Source organism: Dipodomys merriami, unplaced genomic scaffold, assembly GCF_024711535.1.
Source record: "Dipodomys merriami isolate MVZ:Mamm:240054 unplaced genomic scaffold, mDipMer1.0.p SCAF_24, whole genome shotgun sequence".
In the NCBI taxonomy this organism is placed as follows: Eukaryota; Metazoa; Chordata; class Mammalia; order Rodentia; family Heteromyidae; genus Dipodomys; species Dipodomys merriami.
Window position 1 is genome coordinate 18,074,108 of NW_027203826.1, and position 17,245 is coordinate 18,091,352.

The 17,245-nt window shown below is 47.2% G+C and overlaps 1 protein-coding gene across 2 annotated transcripts; it reads left to right on the forward strand.

The window, feature by feature from the left end:
• The first annotated feature begins 6,049 nt into the window (after positions 1 to 6,049).
• Glul (glutamate-ammonia ligase) lies at positions 6,050 to 16,878 on the forward strand. 2 transcript variants are annotated; one of them, XM_070034315.1, is made up of 8 exons: positions 6,095 to 6,175; positions 7,069 to 7,202; positions 8,623 to 8,801; positions 10,517 to 10,678; positions 13,145 to 13,291; positions 13,666 to 13,793; positions 13,995 to 14,194; positions 15,204 to 16,878. In XM_070034315.1, exons 3-8 carry the CDS (start codon positions 8,636 to 8,638, stop codon positions 15,520 to 15,522), a joined length of 1,122 nt encoding a protein of 373 aa, XP_069890416.1. In that variant the 5' UTR covers positions 6,095 to 6,175; positions 7,069 to 7,202; positions 8,623 to 8,635; the 3' UTR covers positions 15,523 to 16,878. The 2 variants fall into 2 exon arrangements, with proteins under 2 accessions (XP_069890415.1, XP_069890416.1); XM_070034314.1 differs by lacking the exon at positions 7,069 to 7,202 and having other exon boundaries at positions 6,050 to 6,175.
• Positions 16,879 to 17,245: the final 367 nt, after the last annotated feature.

Below are 17,245 nucleotides of genomic sequence, written 5' to 3' on the forward strand. Positions count from 1 at the left end.
TCAAAATGGTGCTGCCACATGGAGGTGATGTAACAGTATATAATCAATCTATTTACTTTCCCTTTCCCATTCCCAACTTTTAAGGTGTGGCTTTCTTTCACATTTTACTATAGTGACCCGAAGAAAATAATGAGTTTTGCTATGTACTGATGGCTCATGCCTACAATTCTAGCTACCCAGAGGCTGAAATCTGAGGACTATGTTCAAAGCTAGCCTGGGCAGAAAAGTCAGTGAGACCCTGGTCTCCCATTAACCACCAAAGAGATGTTAGTGGAGCAGTGGCTTAAGAGGCGGAGTGCTACCTCTGAGCAGAAAAAATCCAAGTGAGAGCATGAGACTCTGAGTTCATGCTCTAGTAATAGCGTCCACGTGTGCGTGTGCACGGGAACACGTGCACACACAGTTTATATAATTCAAGTTTCTATAGGATTTAAACTTGGGATTTTCCCCTCCAACTTTACATTTATTTCTTTCACTGTAGCTAAAGCTCTTTACTTCACCATTACGAAATAACAGTTATACTTGTAACTTATTAAATTCTGTCCTTGGAGTTTTGCAAATTTCCTCCCTTGCACTTCATAGAAAGCCATCTGACAATCCCATTTCCACCCAGAATGAAACTCACCTCCACCCTACCCCAAGGCGGCCTTCTCTAAGAACTCCAAATGACAGCTTTGCTCTACAGCTCTCTGGCACTTATACGAAATCTACCTTGTTGTTGTTTTTCTTCTGTACAGCCATTTCACTTGGCTTTGTTCTGTGTTAGAAATCATTTTCCTTGGGGAAGTTCTTCCTCACCAATGAATGTGTAGGTGCCTAAAGGGTAAAGACTTTGTCATAATCATGCTACGTAATTTCTTATGTGCATTCCAACTATGAGGCACAAATGAAGCTTACTAAAACCGTATTCCCCCTACTTTTAAATGTGCTGCAGAGCAGGCTGGGAGGTCTGAGGAGCTCTGGACGTTGCCAACAACGGTTCTGAATCTCGTCATCTATCTCATTAGTAATGACCCCAGCTCTTCCTCATTCTTGGGGTGGGAGGGGTAGTAAAACCCTTCAACCCATTTCCAAATTGTTTGCTCTTTGTTGGTCTTTTTAGTAGTCAAATTCATTTCTGTAGGACTGAGGCTCCAGAAGATGCTTGACTCGAGGCGAGAGGAGGACAGTATTTTGTGTAGGTGAGTCTGACTCAAGCCTGTTTCTGCGCCATAGTGACTTTATTTTGTCGGTCTTGGGGCTTGAACTCTGGGCCTGGGCGCTGTCCCTCAGCTCTTCAGCTCAAGGCTAGCGCTCTACCACTTCAGCCACAGCGCCACTTCTGGCTTTTTCTTATGTGGTGCTGAGGAATCAAACCAAGGACTTACACTTAGGAGGCAAACACCCTACCACTGAGCCACCTTCCCAGCCCCCCATAGTGACTTCTTAATGGCAGTGGAGAAGGACGTGAGTCTTAAATGAAGTGAGAGAGAAAGGGAAGAAGGGAAAGGGCTTTTCTATTATTATGTATTCGATGTAACAGAAAGGCATTCTCCAGGAAGGCCCACTCACATTCTGGGGGGAAACGTTTGTGATTTCACAAAGCTCCACCAGAGGGCACCATGCTCCCATGACTTGTCCAAACCTCTACTCAATCCTGGTAAACAAGTCTCCAGAGAACCGTTTAAAAAGGTGGGGGGAGGAGATAGAAGGGCAGGAAAAGTACAGAAACAGGCTAAATATTGCCCAAGCATCCAGAAAACATACCCTAGGGCTGTTTGTTTCCTGTTAAAATTTGGCAGAAGAATATGGAATCAACAGGGGTTCAAACCAACTAGTGGGGTTAGGGGTGAGGGAGAAAAAAAAAACTTGAATGCGGCTGAGGTTTGGGGGAAAGTACGCATTCTAATCTAGATAAATTTGGGTATTTTTTATTTTTATATTTTAGAATCAGAGTGTCAAATTTTTCTAGGCTTTTAAACTTCAATAGTGTTCCAATCAATCTAGAGAACAAAAGCTATGAAAATCCCAGAGAATCTGGGATTAGGGATAGATTACTATAAGTCAAAAAGGGGGGCGGGGCTGGGAATGTGGCTTGGTGGTGGTAGAGTGCTTGCCTATCACGCATGAAGCCGGATTCCTCAGTGCCACAGAAACAAAAAAGGCTGGCAGTGGCACTGTGGCTCAAGTGGTAGTACCTTACACAAAAAAAGAAGCTCAGGGATAGTGCCCAGAACTAGCAGAAAAAAGAAAGAAAAAGACTCCTGTTTGTTGCTGCTGTCTTTTGGTGCAGAGGATTGAGCCTAGGCACCGGAACATGCTAACAGGTACCTACATTTTCAGCTCCTCCAAAGATGTCTTCAAAGAAAAGGCTATACAACTTTGATTTTCTGATAAGCTAGTTATTTACAAAGAAGTCAATGGGTAAGCCACGTTGTAGAATTTCCAGTCTGGTCCCTGAACTCTGAACCACTTTTCTCAGTGGGAATGGCAGGAATTTCAATATTTTGTTTTGTTTTTTTGGGTCTGGTTGTGGGGCCTGAACTCTGGGTCTGGGCGCTGTCCCTCAGCTCTTCAGCTTCAGGCTAGTGCTCTACCCCTTGAGCCACAGTGCCATTTCCAGCTTTTTTCTTTTTGCTTATGTGGTGCTGAGGAATCGAACCCAGGGCCTCAGGCATGCAAGGCAAGCACTCTACCACTGAGCCATCTTCCCAGCCCCAGGAATTTCAATATTTTGGAAATGGTAGCCAGATCTCATCCCCCAGAGAAGCCAAGGACACTTGGCTTGGCCTATTCTTTTGAATGAAATTGATATTGGTTTATTTAAAAACAAACAAACAGCCTGGTGCTGGTGGCTCATGCCTGTAATCCTAGCTACTCAAGAAGCTGAGATCTGAGGCAGATAAAGAGACTCTTATCTCCAATTGATCACAGAAAACCTGGAAGTTGTGCTATAGCTCAAGTGGTAGAGTGCTAGCCTTGACCAAAAGGACCTTAGAAACAACACCTGTGCCCAGAGTTCAAAGCCCAGGACTGGCACAAAACAACAATAACAGCAATGTACTCATAACCTGAAACAGCAACCCCTCTGTACATCACCTTTATAATAGTAAATTCTTAACCAAAAAACTCACATTGTACTCGTCAATTGACGGGTGAGCTGAAACCTCTTTGTACAACTACTTAAATATAAGAAAACAAATAAATAGCACGTTATGGTTGAAGGTGGATGGTTCAAGGACTCAAGAATGAGTCTTTTGGAAAGAGAGAAAAAGAAGATACATGGAGAACTCACAGAGAAAGCCCAACCAAGGTGAGGCCTTCATTCATGGACATGAAAGCAATGTGATAAGTCCTGGGCTAGTTGCAGATTGAGAACAAACCCTTTCCCTGTCTTCTTGCCCTCCCACTCCACCCACCCCTGGGACAGAGCAACTCCACTCAAAGAGAAAGAACCCTGAGTTCAAAGGACATGCCAGCAAGTCCCCTACGCATATGTACCAAGACTACAAAGCCTCTGAATGCTCTTTTTCTGGAGGAGTTAGACCATGAGGCCATAGTCAATTTAGAGATGAGGGGGATGAATAACAAAGGGGAGCAGACACAGCAAAGTACAAGTGGACAAAACAGTCAGTTCTACTTTTAACTTCTCTAAAAGTACAGCCTGATTTTCTGGGGGTGAACCAATTAAAGGACTTTCTTCTGCTTTTTTTTTTTTTTTTTTTTTTTTTTGGTCTAGGGCACACTCTTTAACTTCCCTGGTCATTCCTTGCAGTTGTCTGGATTCTAATTTGGTTACTTTAACTAAGTATGGATTTGATCAAGGTGGCAAAGTCTCTTGTTGACTCGTAGAAGAGTCAGTGGTCACATATCCCTCTCCCAAACAGAACAGAAAGGATCAAAGTATTTCCCTTCTTGGAAACACTGCTCAAAGCACACGTTCTCTTGATGATGCCGCTGTCATTTCTGTGCGGTCAATAAATGTTTACTGAACACTCACCCTGGACACAACAGGATGAAAAACCTGCTAAGGAGGCGAACATATCTAGGAAAAAGAATATGGCCAGGAATCTTGCAATCACAAGGCAAAAATGATACAAATTTTGAACACTGCATTTGTTCTTTATTAAATGTTCTGTTATGTTTGACATTCCCTCCACCATGAGTACAAGAGAAAGCTTTTGGTTGATCCTGGAGTGTTTCACATCTGGAACTCAATGTTATTTAAAACAAGAAAATCACCATTGACTTCTCTGCCCCCTTCACTAGCCATCTAAACTGAAGACTTATCAGAAACAGAGTGACACAATAAGGACTTTGTTACTGAACCTATGTTAGCTTTCATTAAAGTTACAATGGGGGTGCTATGCTGTCAGAAAGTTCTAAGGAAGGAGTGACCAAGGGGAAATTAATGATTCAATCTGTTCAGATAATCCTAGCCTATCAAATGATAATCATCACTGTTTTCAAAGCACTTACTCTGTTCTAGATCTTATCCTAATTTCTGCTGTATAAGCTACCAAATCAATCCCTGTAATCTATAATACAGTTACCATTATTCCTAGTAGGCAAGGAAACAGAGGTCTTGTTTGGCTAACTGACAAAACTACAGGAAGAGAAAGAGCCTGAAGTTGAACTTACATTTCATAGTGCTTGTCAACATGTGTGCTCCCCTGAAATCTAAAATGGAAATTTCAAGGTGCCTTTCCCAGTCCAGAGCACACCAAAAGCCTGTTTGGAGATGAATGCGGCGTGGCATTTGGAAGTGCCACAGTGTTAACCACACTTTAGGGGAAGGGCTGTTGACCAAAGAAGCCAAGTTGTGTGTGTGTGTGGTCACAGACAACATTTCTTTTTCATATTTGTGGTACAGAACATAACCAGAAGAACAAACTTCTTCCTTTCCCCTTCCAAGGGCACTGGAAACATGGTTTCTTGGTCTTTTTAACAGAAAATCTCACTCTCAAACATTCGAGTTGCTGAAAGACATTAAAAAATAAATAAAATTTAAAAAAAGCCAAACACCCTCAGGCGGACTTCAGGTGCTAAAAGTGGAATGCTTAAGAAACTGCTGGGATAGCCAAACACGAAATTCGAGCATGATCTCAAGGGTTTATTTCAAGGTAGCGTTCCCACGTACCTTCGTGGGTGCACCATCACTGCCAGGCCGAGTCGGGGGGGGGGGGAGAGTTACTTATTCTCACTTTTCCAGTCATAATGAAGTACTTGGGAAGCACACTCAGGGAGCACTCCTCAAGGGTCCCTAAACTTTGTGTTGAACTCTGGAGTTCCAAAGGCACACGCTGCTTTTCCCTTCAGCTGCACTAGGGCCCGGTGCACAGAGCAATGTCAAATCTGCTCCTTTGAACGGCTTCCTTTTGTTGATGAGGAAACTTTGGGCTTAGAGCTCTGCCCGGTGGAATTATAGTCATGCAGGAATTAGATTAAATAGGTGACTTCCCAGGGTACTATGGAAGTCCTGGGGAGGTGGGATGTTTCCACCCCCCCCCGGGAACCACGTCCCCCTCCAGCCTTTCCTAGGGCTCCCCTGAGTTCCAGCACCCCGCAATCCCCATCACGCTGAAGAAGAGCGAGTGGCAAATTGTGTGTCTTAAGGCTTTCTCAAACAAAGGGCAAAAGTCAGTCCTGCGGTGCTGGATTTACACCGAGAGCTCTCCCCGCACAACGGTGCACAGCAAAGGCAGCAGGGGCAAAGATGCCCGCGTGGCTGCGGGGGGTTGTGTGGGAGGCTGGGGGGGGTCGGTGGGGCTCCCTGGCGGGCCGATGGCGGTGACTTCCTCCCCCGGCCGGGCCTCGTCCCCGTGCGCGCAGCCGGCTCCAACCACCATTCTGGCGTCCCCTCCTCCCCCTCCGCTTCCCCCCACCCCGCCCCCCTTTCTCTTTCTTTCTTCCCAGACTCGCTCTCTCGGAAGGGCGGAGTCCTCAAGACTCCTCGCCCAATGGCCGCGGGACCCCGGGGCGTATCAGCTAATGAGCTCGGGCTCCGGGCAGCAACGAACCAATCAGAGTGCCGAGGACGGCCCGGGACCTTGGATAAAAAGGTGCGGCAGCCGGCAGCCCGCAGAGCCGAGAATGAGACCCGCGCCGGGCCTGTGAGCGGCACCGCCACCTCCTCTCCGCCATCCGCCTCGCGATCGCGGCCTGTCCGCCCACCATCCCGCCAGCTCGCCGCCGGGTAAGCGCCAGGCCCGACCAGGGGTGCCCGGCTGATGGACGCCAACCCCGGATCGTGGTGCCCCCCCCCCCCGGGTGCTGCTTTCGTTCTGTCCCCGACCTCCCGTCTCCGGGCCTCGAGGCCCGGCCCGCGGGTTTCGGATCTCGGGTTCTGCCCGGTTGGCGAAGGCCGGGCGGTCCCGGGGCCGAGCTCAGGGGAAGGGCAGCGGTGGGGAGGGCGGGTTGTTTTGATCTTCCTCGGCTACTTTTGCGGCCCGAGGCACCGCCCCCCGGAAACGGGCGACCTGGGGTGGCCCGGGCGCCGTGTGCACCCGGTGGCCGTGTGGTCCCCGGCCCGAGCGCACGCCGAGCGCTGGGTTCCCCCCTCCCCCCGGGCGGGGCGGTTTAGCCGGGAGTTGGGGGCGACCGGGGGTCCCGGGGGCCCTGCCGCGGGGGGTCCCGGAGCGCCGCCCGTGTGACGGAACAATGGAGGGGAGCTGGGGCCGCGGCGCGGCCCGCGGGCGGCGCAGTGGAGAGACCTGGCCAGGCAGAGGCCGCAGCGGCGCGCGGACTCTCCCGCGGACCCCCTCGCTTTCCCCGCCGGCCTCCGCCTTCCCGGGCATGGCCCTGTGGAGGAGACCCTGAAGTCACCGCCGGCCCCAGGGGCGAGCGACAACGTTTAGGACCTGTCCGTGGGAAGGGGTTGCTCTCAAAGTGGATTATCCTAGCTCCCCCGGGGCCGGGAGGCGGGGAACCTCCCCCAGCCACAGAGCCGGGCGGAGATGTGAAGATGAAGACCTGGGGTCGCGATCATCGGAGTCTCCCAACTACCTCGGCTTCCTCACCTACTCTGTGAACCCGGGAGAAAAATCGTGGGTTGGGTGTAAAGGCTTTGGGCCTGGCTTTTCTCGGCAGGAACGCTCCGGGTCCCCCACTCCATCATCACCCTCGCCCAGACTCCGAAGGCGCGAGGTCGAGGACGATCACGGCTGTAAAAAGAGAAGGGCTAGAGACAGTCACCCCAATCCCTTAAACCAACTGCCGCTGGGGTGAGTGAGCTGTCAGGGAGACAGGACCCGGGCTCTGGCAGCCGCGTTGCACCCCACGTGAGCTTGGGCGCCGGGTGGCCCCTTGTGGATCGAGAATTAGGCTGCTGGCATCCAGCTGGAGGTGTTGAAAGTGTGACTTGGTCGTGGGAGGTGTAACAGGTTGGAAGAGAGAGGCTGACCCGGCTTGTAGTCTAGAGAGCACCCCAAAAGGTTCAGGGATTTTGACACTAGGTCTCTAGAATGCTGGAGGTACAGGCAGGGGTTGGTTCTCTAACAACTGCTCCCCAGGGGAAGGGTGAGGCTGTTGGAGGAGAAGCAGTTGTTTTCAGCTGGGCAAACATGGACGGTTGCCCGTAGAAACTTTGCCACTGTACTTCAGAAAGTTGCCCAAGTCATTGGAGGAGAACAATATGTTCCCTTTACAGCCACCCTGGGCGAAGGAGGGGGGGGGGGGGGGGGGGGGGGGGCGGGGTGCATTTCCTCTTGTGTTGAGTGAGGCTGGTTTTGTGGCCTCAGTCTCTTCTTCCAGAGGTTTTGTGGCTGTGGCTTTTATAGCATGACTCCAAGCTTTCAAAATCCAGGATTTTTTTTAAAAAATTATTAAAAGTGGGAATTTCCTACTTGAGAAGCTTTTCTAACTGCCATGTCCAGAGATGGTTATTTTCACCCTAACTCTGTGTTTGGTGGTGAGAACTTTACATCATACCGTCTTGAAGTCTGCCTTGTGTGGGCTGTTTTTGTCATCTTGGTGATAATAATACTGCAGGACTTTTCAGGTAGCCTCCAGTCTTTATTAAATCTTTTAGTTAACTCCCTATTTTATTTCTCAAATGGAAATGATTAAGGGGGGGAGGAGGAAGGAGTCTCCATTAAGATCAGCTAGGGTCCAAGGGCTAAGGGAGAAAGACTCAGAACAGAAACCACAGCCATGTCTTCATTTGTTCCCTCATACTAGTTTTTTTGTTGGGGGGGGGTGGTCAGTCGTGGTGCTTGAACTCTAGGTCTGGATACTGATCCTCAGCTCTTTATTTACTAAAAAACTCTAAATCCCCTGAAAATAGAGGGAATAATGCACCTTTGGATATATTCATTTCCAAAGGGGAGAGTTTGCCCCAAACGTGTGTGTGTGTGTGTGTGTGTGTAAAAGTGTGTAAGTGTGTAAGTGTAACTGGTACTGGGGTATTGAATCCAGGGTCTCTTAGTTGCTCTACCATTTGGGCCATACCACCGTCCATTTAGATAAGGTCTCAGTAACTGCTCCAGGCTATCTTTGCATTCTATTTAACCTCCTGGGTCCCTCCCTGAGTACCTGGGATTGCTAGAGTGCTTCTCCATTCCCCACCCTCTCTGCCTCCAGGATTCGGACATTCCTGCAGAGATTATTTGGAGTGGGTATTGATAGTTACTTTTCTCTTTCCAGAGCATCTTCCACCATGGCCACCTCAGCAAGTTCTCATTTGAACAAAGGCATTAAGCAGTCGTACATGTCCCTGCCTCAGGGCGAAAAAGTCCAAGCCATGTATATCTGGATTGATGGTACTGGAGAAGGGCTGCGCTGCAAGACTCGAACCCTGGACTGTGAGCCCAAGTGTGTAGAAGGTGAGATTGGGCGGAGAGATTGGGAAGAATGGGGGTGGGGGAGGGGTATCAAGTAGCCTCAGGTGGTCAGCAGCCTTAGACCAACACAGCCACTGGATTTGACCTTTGTTCTGTTTGCAAAGCTTTTCTAAGGCAGGGCTTTTCTGACTTCAGTCAACACTAAGCTCTTGCTCAGCCTCAGAGTAGAGTAACAATGGAACCTTTGATTTAAATAAGAGACTTGTTCATATGCCAAATATATTAAAGAAGAACATTGAATCTGGATAGTGGAGTGTATGGAAGTAGAGTCCTTGCTAACTTGCTCATCCCCACTTAGCTGCCTCTAAGATATCCCCAGGAGCCCAGTTTGAAACCTGACTGCTATCTACTAATTTTATTCTTTTTGTTGGTCGTGGGTCTTGAACTCTCGGCACTGTCCCTGAGCTCTTCAGCTCAAGGCTAGCACTCTAACTTGAGCCACGGCACCACTTCCAGTTTTCTGGTGATTAATTAGAGATCAGAGTTTGATGCATGTTCCTGCCCAGGCTGGCTTTGAATTGCAGATCTTCAGATCTCAGCCTCCTGAGTAGCTAGGATTACAGGAGTGAGCCACCAGTGTCTAGCTATTTTTTTAATTTTATTTTAGCAGTGCTGGGGCTTAACCTCAAAAGTTCATTTGCTAGGCAAGTGGTTTTCCATTTAAGCCATGTCCTTAGTTAAGACTTTGATTGATAATGCTCATTTTAATAATCTAAACAAATTAGCACGGGGCCTATCCATGGGCTTTTAGAAATTTTCAAATCCTCTGGTCTCATACTTCCAGAACTATTATATTAGCATCAAGTCCTTCAATTTTCAGTCTAGAATGAGCCATAGGCATCTCCCTTTTTGGGGAGGGGCAAGGAGGAAGACTGTCACCTCTTACCAAATTTAGAAGAGCTTGCCCTTTCTACAGTGTTCATATTTGAATAAGTGATGTAGAGCATATATCTTGTGTGCTTATGTGGCAGATTGGACTATGAGTATACATAGTAGGAGTCTGGCCTCTGAGAACTCATAGTTCACAGGAGAAACAAAGAAACTGCCCCTCAAAACAGTGGGGAAAGTGAATAAGTGGTATGGATGCATCTGTTACTTTATCTAAAAGGACATAGCTTGAACTAAAACAGTAACAGGCATAGAGGACAGTGAGTGAGAGAAGGAAGCAATGATTTGGCTTAGTGAGAGAAGCAGAATCCTCCCCCATCCCAGTGAAGTTATTTTAAGAGGTCACCAATGTTTGCCCTTAGGTGTTTCTTACAAGGAAGTGATACAATGGTCTTATTTGGAACTCAGGGAGAGCTGTAAGATGTATAGGTTTATATAATGCTGGGGCCTTCACGCCCTTCAGGGAAAGACAACAGATCCTCAGAAATAGAAAGGATCTGGCCGCTTCCTCTGTAATCCTAGGTACTCCGGGAGACTGATGTCTGAGGATCGCAGTTTGAAGTCAGCCCTGGTAGAAAAGTCCTTGCAAAAAGCCAGAAATGGAGCTATGGCTTGCTCAACAAGTGATAGAGTACCAGTCTTGAGCAGCAAGCAAGTCAAGCAAGAGCCTGAGGCCCTGAGTTCAAACCCCAGTACTAGCTCACACACACAAAATAAGTAAATAGAAAGGGAGATAAGGGCCTGCTTGGCTGTATTCCTGCCTTGAAAGTTTCTGTATGTTTTTAATTTTTTTCCTTCTTTTTCTCCAGAGTTACCTGAGTGGAACTTTGATGGTTCCAGTACTTACCAGTCTGAAGGCTCCAACAGTGACATGTATCTTCTCCCTGCTGCCATGTTTCGTGACCCCTTTCGCAAGGACCCCAACAAGCTGGTGTTGTGTGAAGTATTCAAGTATAACCGGAAGCCTGCAGGTATGCACAGGATTGGGAAACCACCACTTCCTTTTGTCCCTACCAGTTCATGCCTTCTGTGGAAGGAAGAAGACAAAGCAACATTCTGAGTTAGTATTGGGAAGCTTAGATTATCTCAGCACTATTTTTAATTTTATGAATGTCAGGGATTGGTTGTCCATCTCTGTGCCCTGAACTTCTTGAAAAGAGACGATGGGGCCTGTCTTTCCATGGACCCTTTTTACTGGTTGCATATAAAATGGTATTGAATTCTTCTGTCTTTACTAATTAGAGTTCTTAGTGACACAGGCCTGCATACGTTTAAGAACCTGTAATCCTAGCTACTCAGGAGGCTGAGATCTGAGGATCATTGTTCAAAGCCAGCCCAGGCAGGAAAGTCTGAGATATTTTTTTTTTCTGTGAGATTCTTATCTCCAATAAATCACCAGAAAACGGGAAGTGGTGCTGTGACTCAGGTACTAGAGTGCTAGCCTTGAGCTGAGGAACTGAGCAACAGTGGCAAGGCCAGAGTTAAAGCCCCATGGCCAACCAAAAAAAAAAAAAAAAAGGAATCTATATCCTGGAGTCAGGAAAATTATGTCTTTGATCTACCTCTTATTGCCAATGAACCTGGGCGATTAATTTATTCCCTGTAATTCATTTTGCTGAGCTTTTTGGGGGGGAGGGGAATCTGGTTGTGGAGCCTGAACTCTGGGCCTGGGCGCTGTCCCTCAGCTCTTCAGCTCAAGGCTAGCGCTTTACCACTTGAGCCACAGCGCCACCTCCGGCTTTTTTCTTTTTTCTTATGTGGTGCTGAGGAATCGAACCCAGGGCCTCATGCATGCAAGACAAGCGCTTTACCACTGAGCCACCTTCCCAGCCCCATTTTGCTGAGTTTTAAATGGAGGAAATAAATACTAAACTGATCTTACTCATTTGAAAGATTTGAGTTAATATGTGTGGATTATTTGGGAACAAACACATTCAGTATTGGCTATTGTTTGATTCTTATGTCTTTCTATTCACTGATTAAAATGAGTGTCTTGGTTCACTGAAAATGTTTTCCCTTAGCTTTGCTGTAGCTGCACTTCTGAGTTCCTGTTTCTTCTGTGACTTGTCTGTTCTAAGACATGTTTATTTTCAGATAGTCAGCTTTTTTTTTTTTTTGAGGCAAGGTTTTTATTATGTAGTCCAGGCTGTCCTTGAACTTGAAATCTTCCTCAACTTTTTTTTTTTTTGTCGTGGGGCTTGAACTCTGGGCCTGGGTGCTGTCCCTCAGCTCTTCAGCTCAAGGCAAGCTCTCTACCACTTGAGCTACAGCGCCACTTCCGTTTTTTTGGTGGTTTATTGGAGATAGATGTCTCACGGTCTTTCCTGCCTGGGCTGGCTTTGAACCGCTGTCCTCAGATCTCAGCCTCCTGAGTAGCTAGGATTTCAGGCGTGCCACCAGTGCCCGGCACTGCCTCAACTTCTTAATGCTAGGATTATAGGCATGTACCACTATGCAGTTACCTTCTAAAACTTCACTTCTGTGAAGTTTTTCCCACACTGCCAGTGTTTCTTAGGGGACTCTGGTTCTTCTATGGCTTTGCTTTAAGAGACTATTGTTGGTGAAGGGCCTGGAATATGAAGCCAGCAGACAGCTGTGGATTTCCTGACTCTGCTGCTTGCCCTGTAATTTGGGCAAGTCAACTAGCATAGCATTGCTGAACTTTTTCCCTTCTCCCCAGTCCTGGGGCTTGAACCAGATTCTTTGTGCCCACGGCTAGCACTCTTGCCACTTGAGCCACAGCGCCACTTCCAGTTTTTTCTTGAGTAGTTTATTAGAGATGAGTCTCATGGACTTCCTACCTAGACTGGCTTCACACCACAATCCTCAGGTCTCAGCCTCCGGAGTAGGTAGGATTATAAGTATGAGCTACCAGCGCCTGGCTGCTGAACTTGGTTTTCTAGTCTATAAAAAGGAAAACTTCTAATACCCACCTCAGGTTGTTATGAAGATTCAGTTGAATGGTTTGTCTTTCAGAGTTCTTTTCTAGCTTGGAAGCTGTTGTTTCCAGTTGAATTCATCCCTTAATTGTTTTTCATTTGTAACAGCCAATACTATATAACTGGTATGTAAGCGTCCTAAAGGACAAATTATTCTCAGTTACAAAAAAAAATAGATTTGGCTGTAAGTGCTGAGAAAAAACAGGATAGGGCTGAGAGTTAGAAGCAGCTATCCTGTGAATAGAGGGTATAAGAGCCTGGTACTTGGAAAGTAGCCAGCATGCTGATAGGTGAGCACTTGCTCTGCTCTGTATCCATTTCCATGTGACTTAGTTTTGAGTTTAATTATGCCAAGTCTTTCAGAGTGTTTTCCCAGCTTGATGTGGCCTGCAAAGGTTTGCCCTGGGTTGCCATGGGAGGGGCCATGTTCCCTCTAGCATGCACATTCAGCATTCGTGTCCCCACATACCCCTGATGGCATGCCAACTCGCTTTCTAGAGACCAACTTGAGACACACCTGTAAACGTATAATGGACATGGTGGGCAGCCAGCACCCCTGGTTCGGGATGGAGCAGGAATACACTCTCATGGGCACAGATGGACACCCCTTTGGTTGGCCTTCCAACGGCTTCCCTGGGCCCCAAGGTAAGTCTTCTCTGGAGGTATAAAGATTAATTTGGGGTTCTCCCCTCAAGTACTTAGTAGCTAGGGAAGCCCAAACCCCTTTCTCTAGAGATGGGAGCAATGCCTGAGTGAAAGAGCTGAGATGGGCTAAAAATGACTGAAACCCAGAGGTGGATTTAAATGTACCAAGAGAGGAGAAAGGATTGAGAGGGGAACCTTTGGCTCCCCCCAAGGCTGTGCAAAGATGTGCGCCTGAATTGTCCCATCCCCTACTTGGTGGTGAAAGCAGGGATAGTGTCAGGAGAGCAAGCATGAGGGCGAGGGCCTTCTGATTTCTGCCTGGGGTTTTCTGGATTACTTGACTCTTCATCACTTTTGTCTTGATATCACTCCAGGTCCTTATTATTGCGGTGTGGGAGCTGACAGAGCCTATGGCAGGGATGTTGTAGAAGCACATTACCGGGCCTGCTTGTATGCTGGAATCAAGATTACTGGGACAAATGCTGAGGTCATGCCTGCCCAGGTAAGTGGCTCTAGATCATCTCTTCCTGTCTGACTTCAAGGTGGGTAGGTAAATGGGGACTTTGGCTAGCAAGGGCTGCCACTGCCCTACTTATTATTAACCTACAACTTGAATGGGCTGAATGAAGAAAGCAGGTTCAGGAGCTTGGGTTGAGGCAGAGCTGTTGACTTTATTTTTAATGCTCCACCTTACTCTTGCCAGTGGGAATTCCAAATTGGGCCCTGCGAAGGAATCCGCATGGGAGATCATCTCTGGGTGGCCCGTTTCATCTTGCATCGTGTATGTGAAGACTTTGGCGTGATAGCAACCTTTGACCCCAAGCCCATTCCTGGGAACTGGAATGGTGCAGGCTGCCATACCAACTTCAGCACCAAGGCCATGCGGGAGGAGAACGGTTTGAGGTAAATCGCTTCTACTGAGCCCAGACAGGGTTATTCATTCTTGTGGCAGAAAGATTGAGCAGACAGGATCAATCCAATCAATCTTTCATAGTCTTTGTATTGGAGATGTGTCATCTTCCCATTTGAAAAGTACTGGATAATAATACTCTAGGAATACTGATAATGGATTCAAACACTTGAAAGTCTTTAATGAAAACTACTAACAGAAAACCAGGAGTTGGGGGGGGGGGGCATGACTCCAGTGGTAAGAGTAACTGCTTAGAAAGTGCAAGGTCCTGGGGCTGGGAAGGTGGCTCAGTGGTAGAGTGCTTGCCTTGCATGCATAAGGCCCTGGGTTCGATTCCTCAGTACCACATAAGCAAAAAGAAAAAAGCCGGAAGTGGCACTGTGGCTCAGGTGGTAGAGCGCTAGCCTTGAGCTGAAGAGCTGAGGGACAGCACCAGGCCCAGGGTTCAGGCCCATGACTGGATCCAAAAAAAAAAAAAAAAAAGAAAGTGCAAGGTCCAGAGTTCAAGCCCCAGTACAGCTAGATAATCTTTTCTTCTTTACTGTAATGGGATTTGAACTCAGGGCCTGGGCCCTATTTCTTAGCTTTTTCGATCAAGGCTAGCACTCTACCACTTGTGCCACAGCTCTCCACTTCTGGCTTTTGGGTGGTTAATTGGAGATAAGAGGCACACTTTTTTTTCCTGAACTGGCTTCCAGCTGTGATCCTCAGATCTCAGCCTCCTGCCTAGGTAGCTAGGGTTATAAGTGTGAGACACCTGTGCTTTGCACAAATGGATATGCTTAATGCTTATGATGGGAAAAAGTCAAGTAGTTCCGATCTTTTTGTTGAACAAATAATATCAGATGCTGTAGTGAGCATGGGAGCACCCAAATACCAAGGCAAAGCCACTCCCCACGAGTATCTATTTGGGCCATATATTTCAGTGAACTTCATTTTTTGATTCCTACCTGCTCCCAACCTTGCAGGCCAGGTCAAGGGTTAATCTTGTATCTCCTGTAGGTTCATTGAGGAGGCCATTGACAGACTGAGCAAGCGTCACCAGTACCACATTCGCGCCTATGATCCCAAGGGGGGGCTGGACAATGCCCGTCGTCTAACTGGCTTCCATGAAACCTCCAACATCAACGATTTTTCGGCTGGTGTGGCCAACCGCAGCGCCAGCATCCGCATTCCCCGGACTGTCGGCCAGGAGAAGAGGGGTTACTTTGAAGATCGTCGCCCTTCTGCCAATTGTGATCCTTACGCAGTGACAGAAGCCATCGTCCGTACATGTCTTCTCAACGAAACTGGCGATGAGCCCTTCCAGTACAAAAACTAAAAGGACCTACCTAGACCTGCAGCCATCTAGCCCCTCCTAGCTCTTCCTCCTCTCCTCCTCCTCTTAGTTACCTGATCATCCCCTCTGTAACTGAAGGGTGCAAGATCAAGGTCTTTTTATTCCCTATGCTCAATTAATATTGCTTTCTTTGGTCAAGGTAGAAGGGTCAAGTTTTTAATCTTTTACACCCATCACCCCCTCTCCCATTTTTCCTGTCGCTGGAGCTTTCTAATGTGGTAGTGGGGGGAGAGGGGTAGCCACTGCTCCGATCTCATCAGGTATGCTTGTCTATTAGGCATAGGGGGGATGTGTTTCTGAAGGAGGGGGGAGAGGGAAGGACTTTTCTCTGCAGGGTAGATGACAGGGGAGGGCCTAACTGATCAGGTTAGGATTTCCTCTTGGTAGAAAGCTGCTTCTCAAGGTAAAACCAACTTTGTATTACAAAGGGGAGCTAGGCAAGGAGGGAGGGGCTGGGGTGAGGGGGGAATGCCTCCTTCTGTTGCTATGGTAATTCCCCTGCTGGGGGCCACCTGCCCTCCCATGAACACAAAGCTCCGACTGGAAACTGAGGACTGCATCCCTACCCTGAAAGAAGTCCCTCAATTGCATGGCCCTCCATTGGTAACACAAAGCAGAGTAGTATTTTTATATTTAAATGTAAAAACAAAAAAATGTTATATATGCGTGGGTGGACATGTGTGGTTTTTTTCCTGAAGGAGAAAAATCATCCTAGTTACTGGGTGCCAAACTGGAGACTAATAGTTGGGTTTCAAGATGAGGATCTCCTTTGCCATAGGGGTGAGGGATGTAGTTCTGGAGAAGCTGTTCTTGGGGGTTCTCAGTCCTCCATTAGCACCCACAGTTTTCCCATCTACCCTTCTGCAGGAGATGATAGATACATGCACATGATTCGCCATCATGAGAGCCTGGTGGAGAGGTTTAAAAGGCACACATGGACTTGTCCACATGTGGGTTTAGAAGTATGAGTTGGCTGGTCAACTTGAACACTTACTGACAAGGGGTGGGGGTTGGGGGTTACTTTTCTTGTAGGCTAGCATGTCACTAAAGCAGGCCTTTTGGTATATTAAAGATTTTCTAAAGCAAAACAAGTTTAGATTTTAATCAAATTTGTAGGCTTTCTAAGTCTAATTTTGCAGAATTGTCTTCAACTGCCTCCTTCCACTCTGCTCTTCCCAGGAGTCAGGGACAGGACTGGAGTTAAAACACTTGTAATTTTTTTTTTTTTTGTATCCTGTGTCTTTTCTCTCAGTGCAAAATATTTCTTTCTTTGTTAAGATTCTTAAGGAGTTATTTTTTTTTTCCTTTTATAATAAACACACTCGATTTCCATCCCTACATACTCTGGTTGTTTTTCTGCTGGCTGCGGCAGCTGACTGTGGCTTTTCTTTCTCTAGCCATGACGACTTCTAATTGCCATGTACAGTATGTTCAAAGTTAGATAACTCTTCCTTGTAAACACCATGCAACTGCCCAGAGCAGCGCTTATAAATCAACCTAACATTTACAAGCTTCTCTTCTGACTTTCTTCATGGTTTTCTTTTTTAAGGAAACCTAAGTGCCGTTTCATTCCTTCATTTCCTACCCCCCCCCAATTTTTTAAAATGGAGATGTTTGGTTTAGAGGCAAAATAAGCTCAGACTTAATGGTTCTGTTTTGTGACAAGTACAACTGATTCCTGCACTTAGAGTTTGGTTTTGACCTA

Excerpts from the sequence above, each read along its gene's own strand:
- Glul (XM_070034314.1), top strand. The coding sequence starts at position 8,636 with ATGGCCACCTCAGCAAGTTCTCATTTGAACAAAGGCATTAAGCAGTCG. Across the intron at positions 8,802-10,516 it reads TGAGCCCAAGTGTGTAGAAG|AGTTACCTGAGTGGAACTTT; the intron begins GTGAGATTGGGC and ends CTTTTTCTCCAG. Across the intron at positions 10,679-13,144 it reads GTATAACCGGAAGCCTGCAG|AGACCAACTTGAGACACACC; the intron begins GTATGCACAGGA and ends CTCGCTTTCTAG.